General features: G+C 36.8%; 4 protein-coding genes across 9 annotated transcripts; 2 read left to right on the top strand and 2 right to left on the bottom strand.

The window, feature by feature from the left end:
- Window positions 1–257: 257 nt before the first annotated feature.
- LOC122578011 (spectrin alpha chain) lies at window positions 258–8,744 on the top strand. 2 transcript variants are annotated; one of them, XM_043749843.1, is made up of 8 exons: window positions 258–403; window positions 533–761; window positions 840–1,071; window positions 1,145–4,761; window positions 4,845–4,889; window positions 5,240–8,201; window positions 8,329–8,495; window positions 8,570–8,744. In XM_043749843.1, the coding sequence occupies exons 2-8, from the start codon at window positions 612–614 to the stop codon at window positions 8,696–8,698; spliced, it is 7,302 nt and encodes a 2,433-aa protein (XP_043605778.1). In that variant the 5' UTR covers window positions 258–403; window positions 533–611; the 3' UTR covers window positions 8,699–8,744. The 2 variants fall into 2 exon arrangements, with proteins under 2 accessions (XP_043605778.1, XP_043605779.1); XM_043749844.1 differs by lacking the exon at window positions 4,845–4,889.
- A 3-nt stretch (window positions 8,745–8,747) lies between these two features.
- Window positions 8,748–11,320, bottom strand: LOC122578012 (WD repeat-containing protein 46). Its single transcript, XM_043749845.1, has 6 exons — window positions 11,147–11,320; window positions 10,357–11,045; window positions 9,967–10,283; window positions 9,563–9,887; window positions 9,376–9,489; window positions 8,748–9,321 (listed from the first exon to the last, which is right to left on the bottom strand). Exons 1-6 carry the CDS (start codon window positions 11,157–11,159, stop codon window positions 9,199–9,201), a joined length of 1,581 nt encoding a protein of 526 aa, XP_043605780.1. The 5' UTR covers window positions 11,160–11,320; the 3' UTR covers window positions 8,748–9,198.
- A 319-nt stretch (window positions 11,321–11,639) lies between these two features.
- LOC122565602 (nuclear pore complex protein Nup214) lies at window positions 11,640–17,380 on the top strand. The gene is made up of 6 exons (XM_043721728.1): window positions 11,640–11,889; window positions 12,093–12,383; window positions 12,475–15,886; window positions 15,992–16,867; window positions 16,960–17,146; window positions 17,245–17,380. The coding sequence occupies exons 1-6, from the start codon at window positions 11,857–11,859 to the stop codon at window positions 17,270–17,272; spliced, it is 4,827 nt and encodes a 1,608-aa protein (XP_043577663.1). The 5' UTR covers window positions 11,640–11,856; the 3' UTR covers window positions 17,273–17,380.
- LOC122565585 (integrator complex subunit 4) lies at window positions 17,294–21,571 on the bottom strand. Of its 5 annotated transcripts, XM_043721675.1 has the most exons (9): window positions 21,378–21,571; window positions 20,684–20,735; window positions 20,201–20,616; window positions 19,806–20,132; window positions 19,457–19,721; window positions 18,926–19,388; window positions 18,683–18,844; window positions 18,361–18,616; window positions 17,294–18,273 (listed from the first exon to the last, which is right to left on the bottom strand). In XM_043721675.1, exons 1-9 carry the CDS (start codon window positions 21,569–21,571, stop codon window positions 17,532–17,534), a joined length of 2,877 nt encoding a protein of 958 aa, XP_043577610.1. In that variant the 3' UTR covers window positions 17,294–17,531. The 5 variants fall into 5 exon arrangements, with proteins under 5 accessions (XP_043577610.1, XP_043577609.1, XP_043577612.1 ...); XM_043721674.1 differs by having other exon boundaries at window positions 18,361–18,844; XM_043721677.1 differs by lacking the exon at window positions 21,378–21,571 and adding an exon at window positions 20,831–21,104 and having other exon boundaries at window positions 18,361–18,844; window positions 20,684–20,762.
- Window positions 21,572–21,730: the final 159 nt, after the last annotated feature.

Below are 21,730 nucleotides of genomic sequence, written 5' to 3'. Positions count from 1 at the left end.
AATTTTTATTTTTGAAATAAAATTAAATACAATCATAGAATAAATAATGAAACAAGTGAGTTTCTTAAAATCAATTTATCATCGAAGTGAAGACAAGATAAGATAAAATTAAACTGTGAGATTGTGACTTTCTCATTGGTGTTTAGAAACTGCTTGTTAGAATGATTACGCTTCGGTGACGTAATAGTTATATATAAAGGTGATTGCTGGCAATTGATAAGATACGTGCCTAAAGAGAAGCTTTCATTGGTTCCACGTATTATTGGTCGACCAACCAGCGACCTAGCTTTAAGAGAAAGTATTTCACCGCTACATCTACGCACGTAGATGATTCCAGTTAATATCGAACCTTGGAGAACGTCACTTGTCAACGGTATATATACATTTGGAAGGATTGTGCGAGGTACGTATCACTTTTATATTGTTTTTACATTGTATATTATGCAAACGATGGTCCAAATTCGTAATTGTGAATCGATGTCAAAAGACGAACGCATTGTTGAAGCTTTAATTATTGATTTCACTATGTCAGTCAACCTCACCACACCCTGTGGCCATTTTGGACGGTAGAGAATTGTCTACAGAACGTCAAACGAAAAGCATTGTTCGAAATGGATCAGATTACGCCAAAGGAAGTGAAAATCTTGGAAAATCCTGAGGACATTCAAGAACGGAGAGAGCAAGTTCTCAGTCGATATGCGAATTTCAAGGCAGAAGCTAGGAACAAGAGAGATAAACTTGAGGACTCCCGTCGCTTTCAAGTATATTTTTCATTGTTGTTTTATTTTGTTGTTCAATTTTTATTGTTCACGTTGGTAACGATATTCGTTCGTTTCTAGTATTTTAAGCGAGATGCGGACGAACTCGAAGGATGGATTTTTGAAAAATTGCAAGCTGCTTCGGATGAAAGCTACAAAGATCCTACCAACCTTCAGGCAAAGATACAGAAACATCAAGCTTTCGAAGCGGAAGTTGCAGCTCATTCTAATGCTATAGTATCATTAGATAATACCGGATCGGAGATGATAGCTCAACACCATTTTGCAAGCGATGTTATTAGTAAGAGATTAAGTAAGTTTCCATTGATATTGAGTTTATGTTATCATTTTATAGCTTGAAATTAACAATCAAATTTATCTTGCAGTGGATCTTCATCAGTTATGGGTGTTGCTGCTCTCTAGATTGGCAGACAAGGGTCTTAAATTACAGCAAGCCCTAGTACTTGTACAATTTATTCGACACTGTGACGAAGTAATGTTCTGGATTCATGACAAGGAAGCATTTGTAACAACGGACGAATTTGGTCACGACTTGGAACACGTTGAAGTACTCCAAAGGAAATTTGACGAATTCCAAAAGGATATGGCTAGCCAAGAATACAGAGTAACAGAAGTAAACGAACTGGCGGATAAACTTCTTTTGGATGGGCATCCTGAACGTGATACTATCCTACGTAGGAAGGAGGAACTCAACGAATCCTGGCAAAGATTGAAGCAGCTTGCTGTTTTGAGACAAGAGAAACTTTTCGGTGCACACGAAATTCAAAGATTTAACCGTGATGCCGATGAAACAATGGCCTGGATCGCAGAAAAGGATGTTGTTCTATCTTCAGATGATTTTGGACGCGACCTTGCAAGCGTACAAACCTTACAAAGAAAGCATGAGGGCATAGAACGTGATTTGGCGGCTTTAGAGGATAAAGTTTATACATTGGGGGCAGAGGCAGATCGACTTGCAGCCATTCATCAAGCAGATCATTCTAAACAGATTCAAGCTAAACGCGCAGAGATCCTGCAGTCGTGGGAGAGCTTAACGGCGAAAGCAAAAGAACGTCGTCTGAAGCTCGATGAATCGTACTATTTGCATAGATTTTTGGCTGATTATAGAGACTTGGTTTCTTGGATGAACGACATGCGCGCGATTATATCGGCAGACGAACTAGCTAAAGACGTTGCTGGTGCAGAAGCTCTTGTTGAAAGACATCAGGAGCACAAGGGAGAAATCGATGCTAGAGCCGATAGCTTCGATGCGACTACTTTGGCTGGCAACAAACTACTGGAAAAGAAACATTATGCTGCAGAAGAAGTAACCAGAAAATTGAATTCTCTCGCCGAAGATAAGCAGTCGCTTTTGAGTCTTTGGGAAAAGCGAAAAATTTTGTACGAACAATGCATGGACTTGCAGCTGTTCTACCGTGATACGGAACAAGCGGATGCATGGATGGCTAAGCAGGAAGCATTTTTAGCGAACGAAGACCTGGGTGATTCCCTTGACAGCGTAGAAGCTCTTATTAAGAAGCACGAAGATTTCGACAAGTCCTTGGCAGCTCAGGAGGAAAAGGTCAAGATATTGGACGACTTTGCCGGCAAGTTGATAGAAGGAGAACATTACGCAGCTGACGACGTGGCACAAAGACGTCAACTTCTGTTAGAAAGACGTGCCATTCTTCTTGAAAAATCGGCTCAAAGAAGACGCCGTTTAGAGGACGCGTACAAACTACAGCAATTCGAACGCGACTGCGATGAGACGAAGGGTTGGGTAAACGAGAAACTCAAATTTGCCACTGACGATAGCTACTTGGATCCCACTAACTTAAATGGAAAAGTACAGAAACATCAGAACTTTGAGCAAGAATTAAACGCCAACAGAACTCGTATGGAAGAGATGGTAGCTACTGGTCAAGAATTAATCGAGAGTGGTCACTATGCCAGTGATAGAATTCGTACTCGTACCGATGAAATCATGTCGCTGTGGGAAAGTCTTACTCATGCCAGTGAAAAGAAAGGTGCTAAGCTGCAAGAAGCCTCCCAACAGCAACAATTCAATCGTACCGTCGAGGATATTGAGTTATGGCTGTCAGAAGTAGAAGGACAACTGATGTCCGAAGATTATGGCAAAGATCTAACCAGTGTGCAAAATCTTCAAAAGAAGCATGCTCTTTTGGAAGCCGACGTCACGTCCCATTCGGATAGAATCGATAGCATTGCCCAAGCTGCGGATCAATTTGTGAAATCAGGACATTTTGACGCAGACAATATCAAGGCTAAGCAGGAACAGCTACAAGCACGATATGCTGCACTTCAACAGCCCATGAGCATTCGTAAACAACGACTTCTCGACTCACTGCAGGTACAACAGCTATTCAGAGATATAGAGGACGAGGAGGCTTGGATCCGCGAAAAAGAACCAGTTGCAGCGTCCACCAACCGTGGACGCGATCTCATTGGTGTGCAAAATCTACAGAAGAAGCATCAAGCTGTTTTAGCAGAAATAAATAATCACGAACCACGTGTAGCTGCTGTTTGTCAAGCAGGTGCGTCAATGTTGCAAGAGAGCCACTTCGCCGCAGAGGAAATTAGCCAACGTTTGGCTGCATTGGATGAGCATTGGGGACAACTGAAAGAGAAAGCCAGACAACGTAAGAATGACCTGGATGACTCCCTTCAGGCACATCAGTACTTTGCTGATGCTAATGAAGCTGAATCTTGGATGAAGGAGAAACGACCCATAGTTATGAATGCTGACTATGGAAAAGACGAAGATAGTTCTGAGGCTCTTTTAAAGAAACACGAGGCATTGGTCAGTGATCTGGAGGCATTTGCAAGTACCATAGCTGCTCTTAGAGACCAGGCGGCTTCTTGTCGTCAACAGGAAACTCCTACTATTGATATTACTGGCAAAGAGTGTGTGGTGGCTCTCTATGACTATACAGAGAAGTCGCCAAGAGAAGTTTCCATGAAGAAGGGCGACACCTTGACTCTGTTGAATTCTAATAACAAAGATTGGTGGAAGGTTGAAGTAAATGATCGTCAAGGTTTTGTTCCAGCTGCCTATGTAAAGAGGGTAGAACCCGAGGCGGGATTAAGCGCTTCTCAACAGAATCTTGCCAGAGAACAAAGTTCCATAGCTGCCAGGCAAGCTCAGATAGAGGCTCAGTATGATGATCTTTTGAGACTTGCGCGCGAAAGGCAAAATAAACTCAATGAAACAGCCAAGGCTTATGTACTTGTCAGAGAAGCTGCAGAATTGGCCACTTGGATTAAGGATAAAGAGAATCACGCTCAAGTTCAGGACGTTGGCGAGGATCTAGAACAGGTGGAGGTAATGCAGAAGAAGTTCGATGACTTCCAGGCAGACTTGAAGGCCAACGAGGTTCGGTTAGCTGAAATGAACGAGATTGCCGTACAGTTAATGAGTCTTGGGCAGACAGAAGCTGCTCTGAAGATTCAAACGCAGATACAGGATCTAAACGAAAAATGGACCAGCTTGCAAACTCTCACCGCGGAACGTGCTAATCAACTTGGTTCCGCTCACGAGGTTCAACGATTCCATCGTGATGTCGATGAGACCAAGGACTGGATTCGAGAGAAGGATGCTGCACTGAACAACGACGATCTTGGAAAAGATTTACGGAGCGTTCAGGCTTTGCAGCGCAAGCACGAGGGCCTGGAAAGAGATTTGGCTGCCTTGGGAGATAAAATCAAACAGCTGGATGAAACGGCTAATCGCTTGATGCAATCACATCCTGAAACTGCTGAACAGACCTACGCCAAGCAGAAAGAGATCAACGAAGAATGGACTCAACTGACGGCAAAAGCTAATAGTAGGAAGGAGAAGTTGCTGGATTCTTACGATCTGCAACGTTTCCTTAGTGACTACAGAGACCTGATGGCTTGGATCAACTCGATGATGGGTTTAGTCGCGTCAGAGGAGCTGGCTTCAGATGTGACCGGTGCGGAAGCTCTCCTAGAACGACACCAGGTGAGTTGATCAATTAAAAAGTTATTGATATTGAAATGGTTCAATGCTCACACGGTCGTTCACGAGTCATTCATGAATTATAGAATCACAGAGCAGAAATAGACGCACGATACGGCATACTTCCAGAGGTACTGAAGAGTTTAAGAGAGCATGGAGCAAAACTGTGCGACTTTGTCTCTGAATACGTTCTTTATAATTAATCACTTTTGGTATATTTTTTCTGTTGTTTCTAAATCTCTGTTTTATGAGAAAAGAACAGATTGGCAAATCGATGTTTTAGTAATGAAGACACCGCCTTATTAACACTTATGGAGTACTATCAACGCTTCTTATAGTGTAATCGCTGCCTTTTCCGCTTATCGTAGTCTCTATTGTCGAGTGGATTGAGATACGTGCAAAATATGCGTGTGAATTTATACCGAGGCTGTTAAAGTAGTATACGTGAATCTATGTGACCCTAATTTTGTTTATGTTATAGGAACATCGCATGGAGATCGACGCCAGAGCAGGTACTTTCCAGGCATTCGAACTTTTCGGTCAACAGCTTTTACAATCCAGTCACTACGCCAGTGTCGAGATTCAAGAAAAACTCGAATCTATGGCTGAAGCACGCCAAGAATTAGAGAAAGCTTGGATCCAACGACGTATGCAGCTAGATCAAAACTTGGAGCTACAATTGTTCTGCAGAGATTGCGAGCAAGCTGAGAACTGGATGAGCGCCCGAGAAGCTTTCTTAAGCAGTGCAGACACCGTTGATAGTAGTGACAACGTAGAGGCCCTCATTAAGAAACACGAAGACTTTGACAAAGCTATCAATGCTCACGAAGAGAAGATTGCTACATTGCAGACTCTGGCTGATCAGTTAATCGCTGCCGAGCATTATGCTGCAAAACCAATTGACGATAGACGTTGCCAAGTTCTGGACCGCTGGAAGCATTTGAAGGATGCTCTTATTGAGAAACGTTCCAAGTTAGGAGAGTCTCAAACTCTACAACAATTCTCCCGAGATGCCGATGAAATGGAAAATTGGATTGCTGAGAAACTGCAGCTCGCTACTGAGGAGAACTACAAGGATCCAGCTAATATTCAATCAAAACATCAGAAACACCAAGCATTTGAGGCTGAATTGGCAGCGAATGCGGACAGAATTCAATCTGTATTAGCTATGGGAGGTAATTTAATTGAGAAACACCAATGTGCTGGTTCTGAGGACGCTGTCCAAAAGAGGCTAGCGTCAATTGCCGATCAATGGGAATATCTTACACAGAAGACTACGGAGAAGTCGATGAAGCTGAAAGAAGCCAATAAACAGCGTACATATATTGCTGCTGTTAAAGATCTAGATTTCTGGCTTGGTGAAGTGGAAAGCTTGCTTACGTCCGAAGATGCTGGCAAAGATCTGGCTTCTGTACAAAATTTAATGAAAAAGCACCAGTTGGTCGAGGCTGACATTCAAGCACACGAGGAAAGGATCAAGGACATGAATGCGCAAGCAGATTCGCTGATTGAAAGTGGACAATTTGACGCAGCCGGTATCCAAGAGAAACGACAGAGTATAAACGAGCGTTATGAGAGAATTCGTAACCTCGCTGCTCATAGACAGGCAAGATTGAACGAAGCAAACACTTTGCATCAATTCTTCAGGGACATCGCCGATGAAGAGTCTTGGATCAAGGAGAAAAAGCTACTAGTTGGATCAGACGACTATGGCCGTGATCTCACTGGGGTACAAAACTTGAAGAAGAAACACAAGAGACTGGAGGCAGAGTTAGGTAGTCATGAGCCTGCTATACAAGCTGTTCAAGAAGCAGGAGAGAAATTGATGGACGTTTCTAATTTGGGAGTGCCCGAAATTGAGCAACGTCTAAAGCTGCTCAACCAAGCGTGGGCTGAATTAAAACAGCTAGCAGCCAATAGAGGACAGAAACTGGATGAGTCCCTAACTTATCAACAATTTTTAGCTAAAGTAGAAGAGGAAGAAGCTTGGATCACAGAAAAGCAACAGTTGCTATCGGTCGAAGATTATGGTGACACTATGGCTGCTGTTCAGGGCTTACTGAAAAAACATGACGCATTTGAAACTGACTTTGCAGCTCATGGTGAACGTTGCAAAGACATTTGCGAAGCAGGGGAAGCTTTGATCAAGGCTGGAAATCATCGTGCGGACGCTATAGGACAAAGATGTGCCCAACTTCGTAACAAATTGGAGCAACTTGGTGCTCTTGCTGCTAGAAGGAAGACACGACTTAATGATAATTCGGCTTATTTGCAGTTTATGTGGAAGGCAGATGTAGTTGAATCCTGGATCGCTGACAAGGAAACTCACGTACGCTCAGAGGAATTCGGACGAGACTTGTCTACCGTTCAGACACTGCTGACTAAACAGGAAACCTTTGATGCTGGATTGCATGCCTTTGAACACGAAGGAATTCAGAACATCACTTCTTTGAAGGAAATGCTAGTCGATTCTGGTCATGATCAGACGCCCAGTATTCAAAAACGTCATGCGGATGTTATCGCTCGCTGGCAGAAGCTCCTGGCCGATTCTGACGCGAGAAAGCAACGCTTGCTAAGAATGCAAGATCAGTTCAGACAAATCGAAGAATTGTATTTGACATTCGCTAAGAAAGCCTCTGCTTTCAACTCGTGGTTTGAGAACGCAGAAGAAGATTTAACAGACCCTGTGCGATGTAACAGTATCGAAGAAATTCGAGCCCTCAGAGAAGCACATGCACAATTCCAAGCGAGTTTATCCTCGGCAGAAGCAGACTTCGAAGCTTTAGCTGCCCTCGACAGGCAAATCAAGAGCTTCAATGTTGGCCCCAATCCGTACACATGGTTCACAATGGAAGCATTAGAAGATACCTGGCGTAATTTACAGAAGATAATTAAAGAACGCGACGTGGAGCTTGCGAAAGAAGCTCAACGGCAAGAAGAGAATGACAAGTTGCGTAAAGAATTTGCTAAACATGCTAATGCGTTCCATCAGTGGCTAGCGGAGACAAGAACGTCTATGATGGAAGGATCAGGATCATTAGAACAACAATTGGAAGCGACAAAGAGGAAGACTCAAGAGGTTCGTGCTCGTCGTCAAGATCTAAAGAAGATCGAAGACTTGGGAGCTATTTTGGAAGAACATCTAATATTGGACAATCGTTACACGGAACATAGTACCGTAGGCTTGGCACAACAATGGGATCAATTGGATCAACTGGGAATGCGCATGCAACACAACTTGGAACAACAAATACAAGCACGTAACCAATCTGGTGTTTCTGAAGACGCACTCAAAGAGTTCTCGATGATGTTCAAACACTTTGACAAGGACAAGAGCGGTCGTCTAAATCACCAGGAATTCAAATCATGTTTGAGGGCCCTTGGTTACGATTTACCAATGGTAGAAGAAGGCCAGCCTGATCCAGAATTCGAAAATATTTTAGGTATATTTTATACTTATATTTATTATGTCATTAAATGCAGATAAATTAGATAATTAATGAAAACCGTAAAAGTTCTTGTTTGTATATTGAAACAGTGTAATATGCTATCCTTTTGTTTATTTTGCAGATATCGTTGATCCGAATAGAGATGGTTACGTATCGTTACAAGAATACATGGCGTTTATGATTAGCAAGGAAACCGAGAATGTACAAAGTTCCGAAGAAATCGAAAATGCTTTCCGTGCTATTACTGCGGCAGATCGGCCATATGTTACGAAAGAAGAATTATATGCTGTAAGTATAGAATTTCCAAATATACAATTATCAATTTATTTGATGTATATTAACAATATTTCATATATGCTCAGAATCTTACCAAGGAGATGGCTGATTACTGTGTTGCTCGTATGAAACCTTACGTCGATCCAAAAACGGAACGACCAATCACAGGAGCCTTGGACTATATCGAATTTACTCGCACTCTTTTCCAAAATTAGTTGTAGTTACAGCAGTTATTAAATTATAGAATATGTTACAATTAAACTATTGGATGCTTACTTATTTTATTAAATACCTTGATACTTCAATACCATATGTCTAATCAATTATTTATCTTGATTTTATTTACACCGCATTTTACACTACTTTGTATTGATACATATGCTATCGATGAAGAAACATGAGAAATAAATTATACTCTTTATGTATAACAATCTATACATACATATAAATTCAGTACCAATTAATTAAGAAAGTTTATTTTCTTTTAACAAGATTTTATTTAGATTATACGAAAGGTTGTCCGAAAAGTGCCTTTCTTTCGCAAACGTGTTTTTTACAACAGTGCACCTTCATACAAACGTGAAACCAAGTCTGTGAAATGTCGCGATGTTTATCTCTACGGAACAAAATGGACCGTATGTGATTCGACAAAATAATATAAAACAAAAAACGTTGTGCGTCTATCATTTTTTCTAATAGCTTGAACAACGTTGTATTATTTACTTGTTCTTCTATTAGGTTTTGGTAAAAATCTATTTAGTATTCCATAATCCTTCTGAGGTCCTGCTTCCTTGGTATCTGGTCGTATGTCTGCTTGGCGAAGTATATCGATAGTTTCCTGAAAGAAATAATTCCTAGCATTCTAATATACATATACAAAAAAATCGCTTACCTTTCGACTCAATTCTTTTAGAATTTTCTTAGTCTTAATCACTTTAGCTGTTCCCCCTTTTCCTTTAGCTTTCGTTCTACGAGGTTTGAAATCTATATTCTTTGGTTTGAGATACTACAAAAATATATAAATAATTATTTATATGATTACTAAGAAATTCTTATGATTTAACTCTTTAAATACTCACCAAGAGTTTCTTTTCAGCTTCTATTTTATCTTTAAGAGTAGATACATCTACTTCTGTTATAGCAAGCGGTTCCAAACATATTAGTTCTGGTTGAATCTTGTCCAATAGTGCTTTTACTTCAGCTTCACGTCTCTGAATTTTAGTTTGGAATGGATTACATTCAAGACCATCAAAGTTAGGTTCTCCACTTCCAGGTATTAGAAGAGAAGATACTTCGTTCATTGTACCAACGCCTAAAACGTCTTCATATGGACAAAATTGCATACTTGTCACTGACGTCTTGGTTCTGTGGCGTAAATAAGGTTTCATTCCATCGCTCGATAATCTATAAAAACGACAAGCTATAAAAATGCATAATATCATTCTTATTATCATATAGATATAAATTATCGCATAATATTTACCGATGAACTTCAATAACATTTCCCATTGCCATTGCTACTTGGCCAGTCTGACTATAAGATAAATGGTAAATAGGAGAGCGTACGCGATAATCATGCACGGGACCTGCTAACTGTCTAATGTCCCATATTTTTATGAATCTGTTCGGACAACTAGTTGCCATGTAAGTTCCATAAGGATGAATTGCACAGGCAGATATTTTTTGAGTATGGCACAACATTTTTGCCAAAGGATTCCTACTGTTTGGAGACCACATTGAAACTACTCCCTTGCAATCACCCACACAAAGCACAGCATTAGCAGGATTTTGTGTCATTACCTAAAAAATAAGCAGTTTTAATATCACATAGTATCCCTACAGAAAAGTGTCAATTATATATACTCAAGCTTACTGCAATCTTCCCTAATTTGGAATTAAAAGATGCTACAAATTTGCCTATAGAAACATCCAACCATGACAAGTAACCATCGTTAGATCCACTGGCAAGCAAAAAATGATAAGGTAAAAATTCTAATTTATTAATTCTGTTCAATTGTTTCAAACAATGGAGTTCAATTCCTTGGTTGTCATATATAAACACCCATTCTTTTTGCGCTACAGCAAACATTGTTTCTATATGAAGCCATGATACATCATGTACCGATTCCATTACATTCATTTCACAGGCTAAATTTTTTGTGACCCAATCTAAAGCCGCTACATGGCCTCTCCTCCCACCTAATACTAAGTGTCTACCATTTCTTGTATATTTTATGTAATATGGGCCAAACGCTAAATCTAGTGTAAAACGCTTAGCTGCAGAAGTTATATCCACATTGTCTGCAATTTGCTTTTGTTTATATTGCACTGTTACTTCCCCAGGTTCAGCCTCTAAGCAACCATAACCTTCTGTCAAAAATAATTCAGTGCGCGCAGTATCCTTTATTGTATTATTAAAAGTATTCTCTCTTTTTTTTAATTTCTTTCTTATTACTTTATTTTTTATATTAGTTGAGGTCGCCCTTAAATCGATTCCTCCGCCTTTATAATGTTTCGCTAACTTTTCTTCATTAATTGGTACTCGTTCACGATATTTCTTTCCTGTAAATATTATCGAACAGTTAGTCTTTAAACGTACGTACATGAAATAAAATTATGGTAGTGAATAGAAAAAAGCATATATAAAATATAAACTTAAGTACTTGTACGTTCCATCTCGTTCTCGAAACTAAGGCAATAACAATTATCACTTTAAATATGGAAACACTTGATCTTAATTCTAACCAAACCACATACGATCGTCACAAGCCACGGTCATGTACAACCGCGTCCCTACTTCTAGCATCTTTGGTAATCACGCAAAACGCCATATTTATTTGAAATTTGAATCAAAGTTTACGGAAGGAACAGTATATTCTTATTCCTAGATGTATTTGAAAGATGATCGTTATCCTAAATAAATTTTAGAACTTTATGTAATTGGATTAAGTATAACTATTGTATTAAATGCAGGAAGTATTAAGAAATAAAAAAGATATAAGTTTTTAATAATAATTATTCTTTATAATAATCAATATTTAAAATTACACTATTTCGTAGAGAGGAAAATATACAATTTCAGAAAAAATACTAAAGATCATTAATCAAAAAGATATTGTAATTATAATAATATTTAATGATAAATTTTGTTAGTTTGTTTAATTTAAATATTCCCAAACTTGTGTCTTGATGCCGCTAGAGGGGCTAAAAGATTCTTCCGTAAAAAACACGTGTACAATCTTAATCTACGTAATCGAAGTTTATGCAACTATTGTTGCTTTCGTTTACTTTAAATTTAATCTTGTCAAGAATCCGAAGAAATTTAGTTCCTATCGGAATAATTTTTATGAAGACTGTTATAAAATAATTAAACATGAAAGCTGCGTCTGATCCAAAGGACATCCAGGTATTATATGTTATTTCCTAGAAACGCAATTGTCAATATTTGCAATATACATGCAGCCTATAACCTTACCAAAATATATTTTTAAATCAAATATTTATGACATACTATTTTGTTATATTTAAATATAAAGAAATATATGTATATACATTTCTTTCTCATTGTATTTGTATGATATTTATTTTATTAATGCAATTATTTTTCAGGACTTTCAATTTAAACAGTCAAACACTTCCCAAATTTTAGATGCATTCACATCCACACCAACTGCATGCAGTTTATTGGCTGCAGATAAAAGGAGGGGATTGTTATATGCAGGACAAAATAATAAAATAATTATATTGAAACCAGGAGAAGACAGTGACCCAGAATGGAAAATAGAATTTAATGTGCCTCTAGTTGTGTCTAAACTGACACTTAATTGCGATTGTACCTATCTAGCCGTGGCACATGGACCTATGGTTTTAATTTATGATGCAGAGGCGCTTGCAAAGAATGTACGTTTAATTTATCTTATATAAAATTTCATTCTTTTGAATTATTACTGAGTAACTCAAAGCATATTCTAATCATATTTCTTTTTCTCAGAGTTTACAATTACTGCATAAAGTTAAAATTTCTACATTAAGCGGAGATATACTTGTGTATGATCTACGATGGAATCCCGCTATACCGAGGATGTTGTGTACAATAGCTAGTGATTATACAATTGGTAGTTTTAAAATAAAAGAAAAGAAAAAGGCTACAACCGAACTGGACACTTTTGAACTGAAAGAAAAATTGAACAATGAACATATAAATGCCTTATGTGCAGCATGGAGCCCTAAAGGAAAACAAATTGTTGTGGGTTGTAAAAATGGTAGTATAGTACAACTTAAACCCGATTTAAAAATAGCAAGGACAATTCCTGGCCCTAATCCATACATTGGTGAAGTTATTAGTATTTTATGGGTTAGCAATTATCAATTTTGCGCTGCTTATTTGGGTAATGAGCAGGGAATTAATGTTCTTGTAATTGATGCCCCTAAAGGTGAAACAAATGCTGTTTTTACTTGTTATGAAGATATTACTTATGGAATAACAGATTCGGAAGCAGAAGGAACAATTCCTCGTTATTACTTTGATCATGTACCAGAATGGGGCTTAATTATTGCTGCTAGTAGCAACAGCAGTGAAATAGCTATATTAGGATCTACAGATAAAGGTGTTACTTGGAATCAGTGGCAATTGGTAGATAGTGGCAGAGCTGAATTACCATTGATTCACACCACGGAAAGCTATCCAGTAGGTTTAGCTATTGATAAATCTCCAGTTAGAAAATTACTATGGGGGGCAGATTCCACTTTGCCCCATCCAGTTCCTATACTTCACATTCTTGCAACATCTGGACAATTATGCAGCTTTCATATGGTGAATCTAAGTCCCAAATGTCCTTCTATTAATTCTCCACCTACAGAAATTATTGCAATACCCCCGCAAACACAGTCAAACATTAGTCCTGAAAAATCTCTTATTATGAATGGTGCTGCAACTAGTACACCATTAGTTAAGCAACAAGAAAATACTCTTGAACGTTCAAAACCTCTTTCTGCAGGAAATATTTTGAATAAATTTATTCAAAAATCTAGTTTCACATTACCTCCGACTGAGAAACCACAGCAAGAGCAGAAACCTGAACAGATCAGTACGGGGATGAAATTGGAACCAACTAAAGAAATTCAACCTCAAGAAATTGCAAAACCGGATATTAAATTAACGTCAATTAGAGAAACAATTATGCAAGAGTCTGTGGAACCAAAACCATTTGTGGATGATGATGCTAAAGATAATCATGCATATATAGAAGAACATAATTTGTTTGAGAAAGAATTACGTAAAAGATTAGAACCACAAACGTTAGAGTATGATACAGAAGAAGAACGTCAAAAACTTGTAGACACATCTATTGTGATAGATCAGTTTTTACGGGAATTGAAAGAAACAACAAATAGTTTATCTAGCGACATAGCATATTTGAAAGCGCTATTATTACAATCATTTGCTTGGGTTGAAGAAACAAAATCAAAAAATGCAGCAACTAACGATATCACCGCTAGAAATTGTGGAGATAACAATAAAATGTCTGATCTACAAAAACTTTATTATTACACTCAAACGCAGCTAACTCAAGCTAGTAAAATTTTAGACTTAGAATGGTCAAATCATAGATCTCGAGAAACGTCACGAATGAAAATACCTCATTTAGAGTTTTTATATCAGAATCTTATATTACACAGTAAAATTATACAAGAAGAAAAAAGCAGAATGGAACACCTTAAAAAGCGATGGAAATTAATTACTCGTAATAATAGTATTTTTGGATTAAATCATTCATTATCTAATTTAACTATGACATCGTCAAAATATTCAACCATTCTTCCAAGAAATACAGGAATCATAGAAGCGCGATGCAAGGCAATTGCTTCTAAAACTTTGAGTTTTACTCAAGAAAAACAAATTAAATTGAGAGAACATTTATCTACTTCTACTCCAAGGATTATAAGACCTGTTAGTTCTTCAGATATTCAAAATCGTTTGGAAGAAACTTTGTCCTCTTTAACTTCTCCAAACACTACCAGCATTAATATAAAAAATAAGGTTGATCAATCTGTTTCCAAACAAAATACAATTACTAAACAACAGAATACATATATTGATCCTTTAGATTCTATGGCTAGCATTGTAGCAGGAATTGGTACAAATGAATGCATAAGTGAATCTAACAATGTGTCAATACAAAACAAAATACAAAACAAACAACCTAGCTTTGGCATTACTTTTCCTATATCTGGAAATAAACCTGCACAAGCAGAGAAAATATCTAGTATACCAACAACTACTGGTGTACCTCAAAGTACTAAAGCAAAACAAGATACTATTACATTAAATCAAATGCAATTACATGTTCCTGCTCATACTTCGTCTAACTTAATAAAAGCTTTTCCTAAGGTTGATACTACTACATTTGATACATCAGTGCAAAAGTTAGAGGAAACTGCAGCACAAAATCCAGCTGTCCAATCAATGTGGTTGCATACTATTAAAACAGAAAATAACTTGTTTAATGGTAGTTCATTAAAAGATGCATTACCACCAGAGACTTCATTAGAAAAAATACAAACTATTCCAAGTACCGGAGTGACATTACCAGTGACAACAGCAGTAAAAACCAAAGCAGTATCTACATTTAGTTTTGCTACTCCAATTACCATCCCTGCACCAATAAAGAGTACTACACAGAGTACATTTGTTGTATCACAAACAACGAGTGCACAAACAATTTCTTTTGCTTCGAAATCATCAAACATTATTACTCCATTTAATTTAAAAATGACATCGCCAGCGACAAAATCTCAAACACAAGATGTATTAAGTTTAACAGGGTCATTTACAGGACTTCAGACATCTAATCAAGCACCTAGTATATCTACTAATAATAGTCCTAGTGCCGATGGAAAATATAACTGCAAAGCTACGTTTGGAAGATCTGACGTTAATCAAATTCTCTCACCTAACGAAAGTCAAATTTCTGCACAACACAATTCTGTTACAATTGTAGAAGTACCTCATACCGAAGCAACAACTTCTAGCCTTCCAACAAGTGCTGTACAAGATTTACTTGTATCTTCTACTACACCTTTGTTCAACATTCTGAACAGTACATCGAATGTTTCTGTATTTGAAGAAATGCCAAATTCTACTCCAACTACTTCATCCATGCCACTATTTGGTGGTTTCTTCACAACATCAAGTACAACAGCAAATACAATGACAACAACTTCTGCTACCATCTCTCCTTTTCAAAGTACTTTATCAAGACCTTTTGAGAAAGGTCCCATTATGTTACCTACAGCAAGCTCCGCCAATGCTCCTACTACTATTACTACTACTACTACTACTACTACTACTACTACTACTACTACTACTACTACTACTACTACTACTACTACTACAACTACTACTACTACTACTACTACTGCTACTACTACTACTGCTACTGCTTCTACTACTACTGCTAGTACAACTACTGCAACCACTACTACTGCTGCTATTACCACTACTACTGCTGCCATTACCACTACTACTGTTAGTGCTGCTACTACTAGTACTCCTACTACTACCACTACTACTACTACTACTACTACTACTATTGCTGCTGCTGCTGCTGTTGCTGCTCCTGCTGCTGCTACTACTACTACCACTATTATTACAGCAACAACAGCAACAACTACTACTACTCTTATAACTGCTACTACTACTGCTACGTTACCTACACTTACATTCGGAACTGTTGTAACAAGTACAGTTGCTCCAGTTTTTGGTAAACCTCCCCTTACAATGAACTCTCAGTTTTCAAGTACGCCAGTAGTTCCTGCGACAGATAATACGTTTGGAAAACCAGCTACTACTACACCTCTTTTTAAGCCTTTTGAAAATTCTCAGAGCACATTTATGTTTGACAAAACGACTAAAGTTTTAACGAACGTTTCGATCTTCAGCGGAACTAATACTAATTCGATCTTTGGTGGAAACACTCAAGTATCCTCATCAGGTTCTATTTTCGGAGGAAATACTTCCTCGATAAATACATTCGGAACACCTCAAACGTTCGTCTTTGATAATAATGCCCAGAAATCTGACTCAATATTTGGTTCCACATCAAACACGGGTTCTACATCCTTTTTTGGTGGTGCAACAAACAATGTCGCTCCAGCGTTTTCTTCAGCAGGATCTCCATCTGTATTTGGTGGTATTGCAGCTAATACGTCGCCAATGGGTGTAGAACAGCTTGTATTAGGTGCACAATCTAATGCCTTTGGGCAAACACCTTCATTTAATGCTAAACCAGTATTTGGATCGCCACCAACGTTTGGAGCACCAAAACCAGTCTTTGGCACCGGTTTTGCGACAACAGCATTTGGAGTCAATACTAGTCCTCCAGGTAAATAATATATCACCACATTACACTTTTCTATACCTCGTATCCTTTTTAAGTTATGAATAAAATTTAATTACTAATAATATATAAAACAGCATTTGGAAATCCACCTACTATGGGAGGAAGTCCCGCTCCAATTGATAACAGCATGCCGAAAGTTTTTGGAAATGTAAGTGGTGGTAGTAGCACATTTGAAACTCTAGCGAGTCAATCAGGTGGGCTTAGTTTCAGTAGCTTAGCACAAAAAACCACAGATGTACCAAAATCTCCAGTATTTACTAGGTAAGTTAAAAATTAAATTCTTTTTATTTTTTTACATTTTTTTTTATAACTTTTTAGACTCATAAAGTAAAAAATGTTTAATGTACTTTTTGTTATAGCGGAAGCTCTTTTTCCACTTGGCGGTAGTCAACAAATATCTAAATTAAATAAAGTATCCATAATGATATATTATTTTTATTAAAAAAAGATAGACTTCTCTTACTCCTTCAGCCTGTTTAAATCGTGTATTTATGATTGTTTTTTATAAAAAAGAAAGAAAATATCAAACATATTAGTATTAAAATATTGTTGATATCTGTGTTATACATAAGTTGATATGATTCAATGTATTTCGAATTTATATGCAATAAAAGATTTTATAAAACGACGCTGTATAAGGATACATTTAGATACCTCGCTTTATAGGTTTTGGTGCAATTGATACTTTAGTTGGTTTGCAAAGATCTATTACACATGGATCATCAAGGGGGGAATGCGTACATACAGCTGAAGATGGCACAAGAAGTGCAAGAGATATTTCTACGTTACAAGCTTCCATCCAAACTTGATGGGACAGTAGAACTATAGTTTTTAATCTGTAATCATTTTGTTCTATATTCTGCAGTCGCAAATCCGACTGACGCGGTAATAGTAGTTGTACTTGTTGATCAGGATGCCTCAATTTAATGCGTAATATTCTAGGATCTCGTAAATTCAGTATTTTTGCTGTCAATGGGATTCCTAATAGAAGTCCTCCAGTAAACTTCAGTGCTGCATCTGCATCACCTCTGGGTTCTTCGATAATTGCTCTACAGAACCGAGTAAATACTGATGGTCTTGGAAGACGCTCTTCCCCTTGTGACGCTGGTGTTAATAATAATGGTAAAAGCATTCGTGTTAAGGATCCTGGCTTTACATCAGCTAAAGTTGGAATTTGAAGTACCAGAGCTCTAGAGAAAGATGGTAATTTTGTCGGATCTTGAGATAGAATATCAGCTTCAGATAAAAAGTGACGCGCGAGTGGAAGAGCACTTCTTCCTGTCACGCTTCTTGTAACTCGAATTAATTCTACTGCCAATGCCTTTAACCACACATCATTGGCTAATGTAATTTCGTTTTCACCTAATCCACTAAATAGTCTTTGTAATCTGTAACATTCATATAAATTATCTGTAAGTAAATATCCATATATGTATGTATATATGTTACAAAAACGAACATGCTGCTTAACATACTTTTGTGTATTCTGAAGAAGAACCGAAACATTAGTAGTTGTATTCGGCAAGGGGCTTGTAGATACCGAATTCGTTGACAATATTGAAAATTCTTTTAATACAGATTTCAAAAGCAGTAAACTTCTTATGTATAAAGCAGTAAAACGTGCAGCTCCTTCCATACGATGATCCATTTTTGCTAAACGATCGAGATCGACAGCTGCAGCTTCTAAGAGCTGAGTGTGAACTCTACCTCCAGGCCTTGCATTTTCTACACCTGTAACTACTTTTTCTAGAAATTCTTTTCCACGTTCAGCTTCTTCGTCAATTTTATCTTCTTTACCAAAATTTGATCCACTTGTTATGGTTGGTCGCAATCGAGGGACTAAATGCGGCATAGTATCGCGTAAATAATGATAATGTTTAGATGCATGCTCTGTAAACAGAGCCTGCATGCTTGGACAATGGAGTGCAGCATTGAATATTAGGACTAACACGCTTGCGTCTATTATTTATAGTTAAGGGTAATAAAAATAAGATTGCTAGTGTAATTTATATTTTGTAAAGAGAATCGTTAAAAGGATACAAGAAGGTTCGTCGACATCCGGCTCCGGTGTATCGAAAAACGGATGACGTCCAAGAAGTTGTGGTACTAAGGGTAATGTTAAATATGGATGCGTGGCCCCTAATGCTGCCAAACAATTTCTAATACTTTCTTTGTCTTGTGGATAACGACTTAAGTTATCGAGCAGACGGTTTACACACATGTGAAGGCAATTTCTTGTAGCAAGCCGACTAGCAGCCAAAGTAGCATGTAGGCCTTCTCGTACTTCGCCTGAGAAGTCTTCTAATGCTCCTAAAATTGTTTCTAATTGATCTTCACGAAGCGTTACGCTCGCAGACATTTTTCTTAATGATTCAATAGCTCTTAATCGAACATCTTGAATTTCATCATTAAACATATCAACCATAAAATCCAATGAAATTTTGGCTATATTTGGTTGTTCTAAAGATAAAGTACAAAGGGCTTCAACTGCTGCCGTTCTCACCTGAATATATTTGTTTATTTTAATTGCTCAGAGTATAAATTATATAATAAACAAGTAAATAATATTACCTCCAGAAATTCGTCTTCCAAACCATGAATAAATGCACCACATGATCCGCTCTTTTCTTCTACTTCTGGTCTATCTGCTTCTACAATTTTTTGTTTTTTATCCAATGCTTGTTCTATGTATCTTTGTGAGACACCTTTCATTGTCCCTAGAAGAGACATGGCTAAAGCTCTAACTCTTGGTGATAAGTCACCCATAAGGCTACAAATTTGGGAAAATGCACAATCCACCATACGTATATCTTCTCCATCTGTTCCCATAATAATACTATAAAAGAGATGATATAAACAGATAATATAGCTGACAATAAATATTGATAACAGATTGAAATAGATATTAAACATTGCTTACTTTTCGGGGTATTCTCTGCCTAAAAGCCATATTAATTTAAGAACAGTTCTACGAACTATTTCATAATCATCTCTGAGTGCGGTACAAGCTTCTCCAAAAAAGCTCGCAGGTAATCTGCAGCCTCTATAAGAATGAAGTTCAGCCATTGTCTCAAATGCTTGTGCACGTACCCTTGGATCTTGAGAATGTGCATAGTTGCTAACAAGCGGTAAAGTATCATCTGTAGTATTTGCAGTTAAATATCTACCAATAATAGAAAGACAACGTGTTTGTACACCATGCCAAGTATCAGGCAAATGCTCGCGGGCGATCTTCAATACAAGACTCCTAAAATTTAATGAATTATTTTTCTTCTTTAATGTTAAAAAAAAAAATTCCAAATATGTATGTGATACCTGTGATAATCTCCCAACTTCAATAATGTTGCTAATCCTTGGCTTTTTACCCTATGTGATTCTTCGTTTTTTAAAAGTTCGGCAGTTTCACTAACAATTTTTGTCTTTTCTATCGAATCATTTGTTACATCTCCTAATTCTGCAAATATCCAAAGAATTTTGGCACGAACTGCTGCTTCTGTTTCTATAGCAAATCTCTCTGACAACCTTTTTACTACAGAAGGAACATCTTCCGGAGAAATATATGCAATCGTATCAGATATACGAACAAGAAGCTGTAAAGCATCGTTACCACATTTACATTTCTCAAGGCACTCAATGTAAGCTAATGCTGAACTTCCCTCTATCCCATTTTTACTACCTGAACTAGATGTAAGGTGTAATGTTTTTAATCTCTTTGGTGGCTCATTTATAACCTGTAAACAAGTTTAATTAAATAAAATATTGAATATAAATTTGTTTGAAACAAATCATTTAATTTACCTGACTCTGGTTAAATTCTGCCAACACCCTTTTCTTCATTAGAGCTGCCATTCTTTAATATTATAATATTCTTTAATAACTATAGGGATTAACCATATATTTTTTATTATTTTATATTAAGTAAGAAATAAAAATTAGTAACTTTACATTTTTAAAGCTTATAATAACCTCTATTTGTTGCTGGTAACATTTACAACACCATAAGTTACATATATAATTCAAATTTAAAAAATGTGTTTTTTTGCAGTCTGGAGACAAACTTACACATCTATACTCTCAGCTGATTACGTGTTGATTATGCTATTCAATTTATACTTATACATGTATGTCATGTGTCAAAGTATAATGAAATTAAATGACTTACTATACTTTTTATTAATAAAAAAAAATATAAAAATTTACTTATTAAATAACAGATCTTCTATTTATAAAGGAAAATTCAACAACTTCTTAAGTACTTTATCATATTTTTTATGCTCTTTTATTTTCCACCTTGTGCGGAAATATTAGTTATTATCATAATTTTTTGTTCCTTGATAAACATAATAACGACAGTAATAGAAGTATCTTTATAATTTTCATTATTACGTATAACAAATAAACCTAAAAATATTGTAATAATGATATTTATAATCGATTCATTTATTTTAATATGGGATTCAAAGAATATAAACAATATTTTTATTTATCATACTTCAGATAAACAATCGACGAATCTGTCAAATTGACAAGTTTATTTGGCATTAACATGGCTGCCGAGATCAATAGGAAACTGTCATGATACATTTTGTCCATGCTCATTGGTGTTATTAGATTTTCTAATATGTATTGTACGGATATTTTTTTGTGAACATGAATACTTTTTAAATCGTTATAAGGGTTATTCATATTTTTCTGAAAATGTCATAATCTTGATTTATAATGGTAGGTGAAAGTGTTCTGAATATTTGCCGATCCGTGAAACGAGGGTGATTCATAACAATGTAATACAGCTTTACAAAAACAATATTTTGTTTATGATCGATTAAAAATCGTAGATATTATAGG

The sequence above is a fragment of the Bombus pyrosoma genome, linkage group LG3 (genome assembly GCF_014825855.1).
Source record: "Bombus pyrosoma isolate SC7728 linkage group LG3, ASM1482585v1, whole genome shotgun sequence".
In the NCBI taxonomy this organism is placed as follows: domain Eukaryota; kingdom Metazoa; phylum Arthropoda; class Insecta; order Hymenoptera; family Apidae; genus Bombus; species Bombus pyrosoma.
The sequence above is the reverse complement of the archived record's forward strand: the minus strand, read 5'-3'. Positions and strand labels throughout refer to the sequence as shown.

Coding starts and splice junctions, on each gene's coding strand:
- LOC122578011 (XM_043749843.1), top strand. CDS start 612: ATGGATCAGATTACGCCAAAGGAAGTGAAAATCTTGGAAAATCCTGAG. Junction 4,762..4,844: donor CTCTCCTAGAACGACACCAG/GTGAGTTGATCA, acceptor CATGAATTATAG/AATCACAGAGCAGAAATAGA. Junction 8,496..8,569: donor CGAAAGAAGAATTATATGCT/GTAAGTATAGAA, acceptor ATATATGCTCAG/AATCTTACCAAGGAGATGGC.
- LOC122578012 (XM_043749845.1), bottom strand. Junction 9,490..9,562: donor AAGCTGAAAAGAAACTCTTG/GTGAGTATTTAA, acceptor ATATTTTTGTAG/TATCTCAAACCAAAGAATAT. Junction 9,322..9,375: donor TAAAAGAATTGAGTCGAAAG/GTAAGCGATTTT, acceptor TATTTCTTTCAG/GAAACTATCGATATACTTCG.
- LOC122565602 (XM_043721728.1), top strand. CDS start 11,857: ATGAAAGCTGCGTCTGATCCAAAGGACATCCAG. Junction 12,384..12,474: donor CAGAGGCGCTTGCAAAGAAT/GTACGTTTAATT, acceptor TCTTTTTCTCAG/AGTTTACAATTACTGCATAA. Junction 16,868..16,959: donor AGTCAATACTAGTCCTCCAG/GTAAATAATATA, acceptor TATATAAAACAG/CATTTGGAAATCCACCTACT.
- LOC122565585 (XM_043721674.1), bottom strand. CDS start 21,571: ATGAATAACCCTTATAACGATTTAAAAAGTATTCATGTTCACAAAAAA. Junction 20,736..21,377: donor TCGTCGATTGTTTATCTGAA/GTATGATAAATA, acceptor ATAATATTAAAG/AATGGCAGCTCTAATGAAGA. Junction 19,722..19,805: donor GGCAGAGAATACCCCGAAAA/GTAAGCAATGTT, acceptor TCTCTTTTATAG/TATTATTATGGGAACAGATG.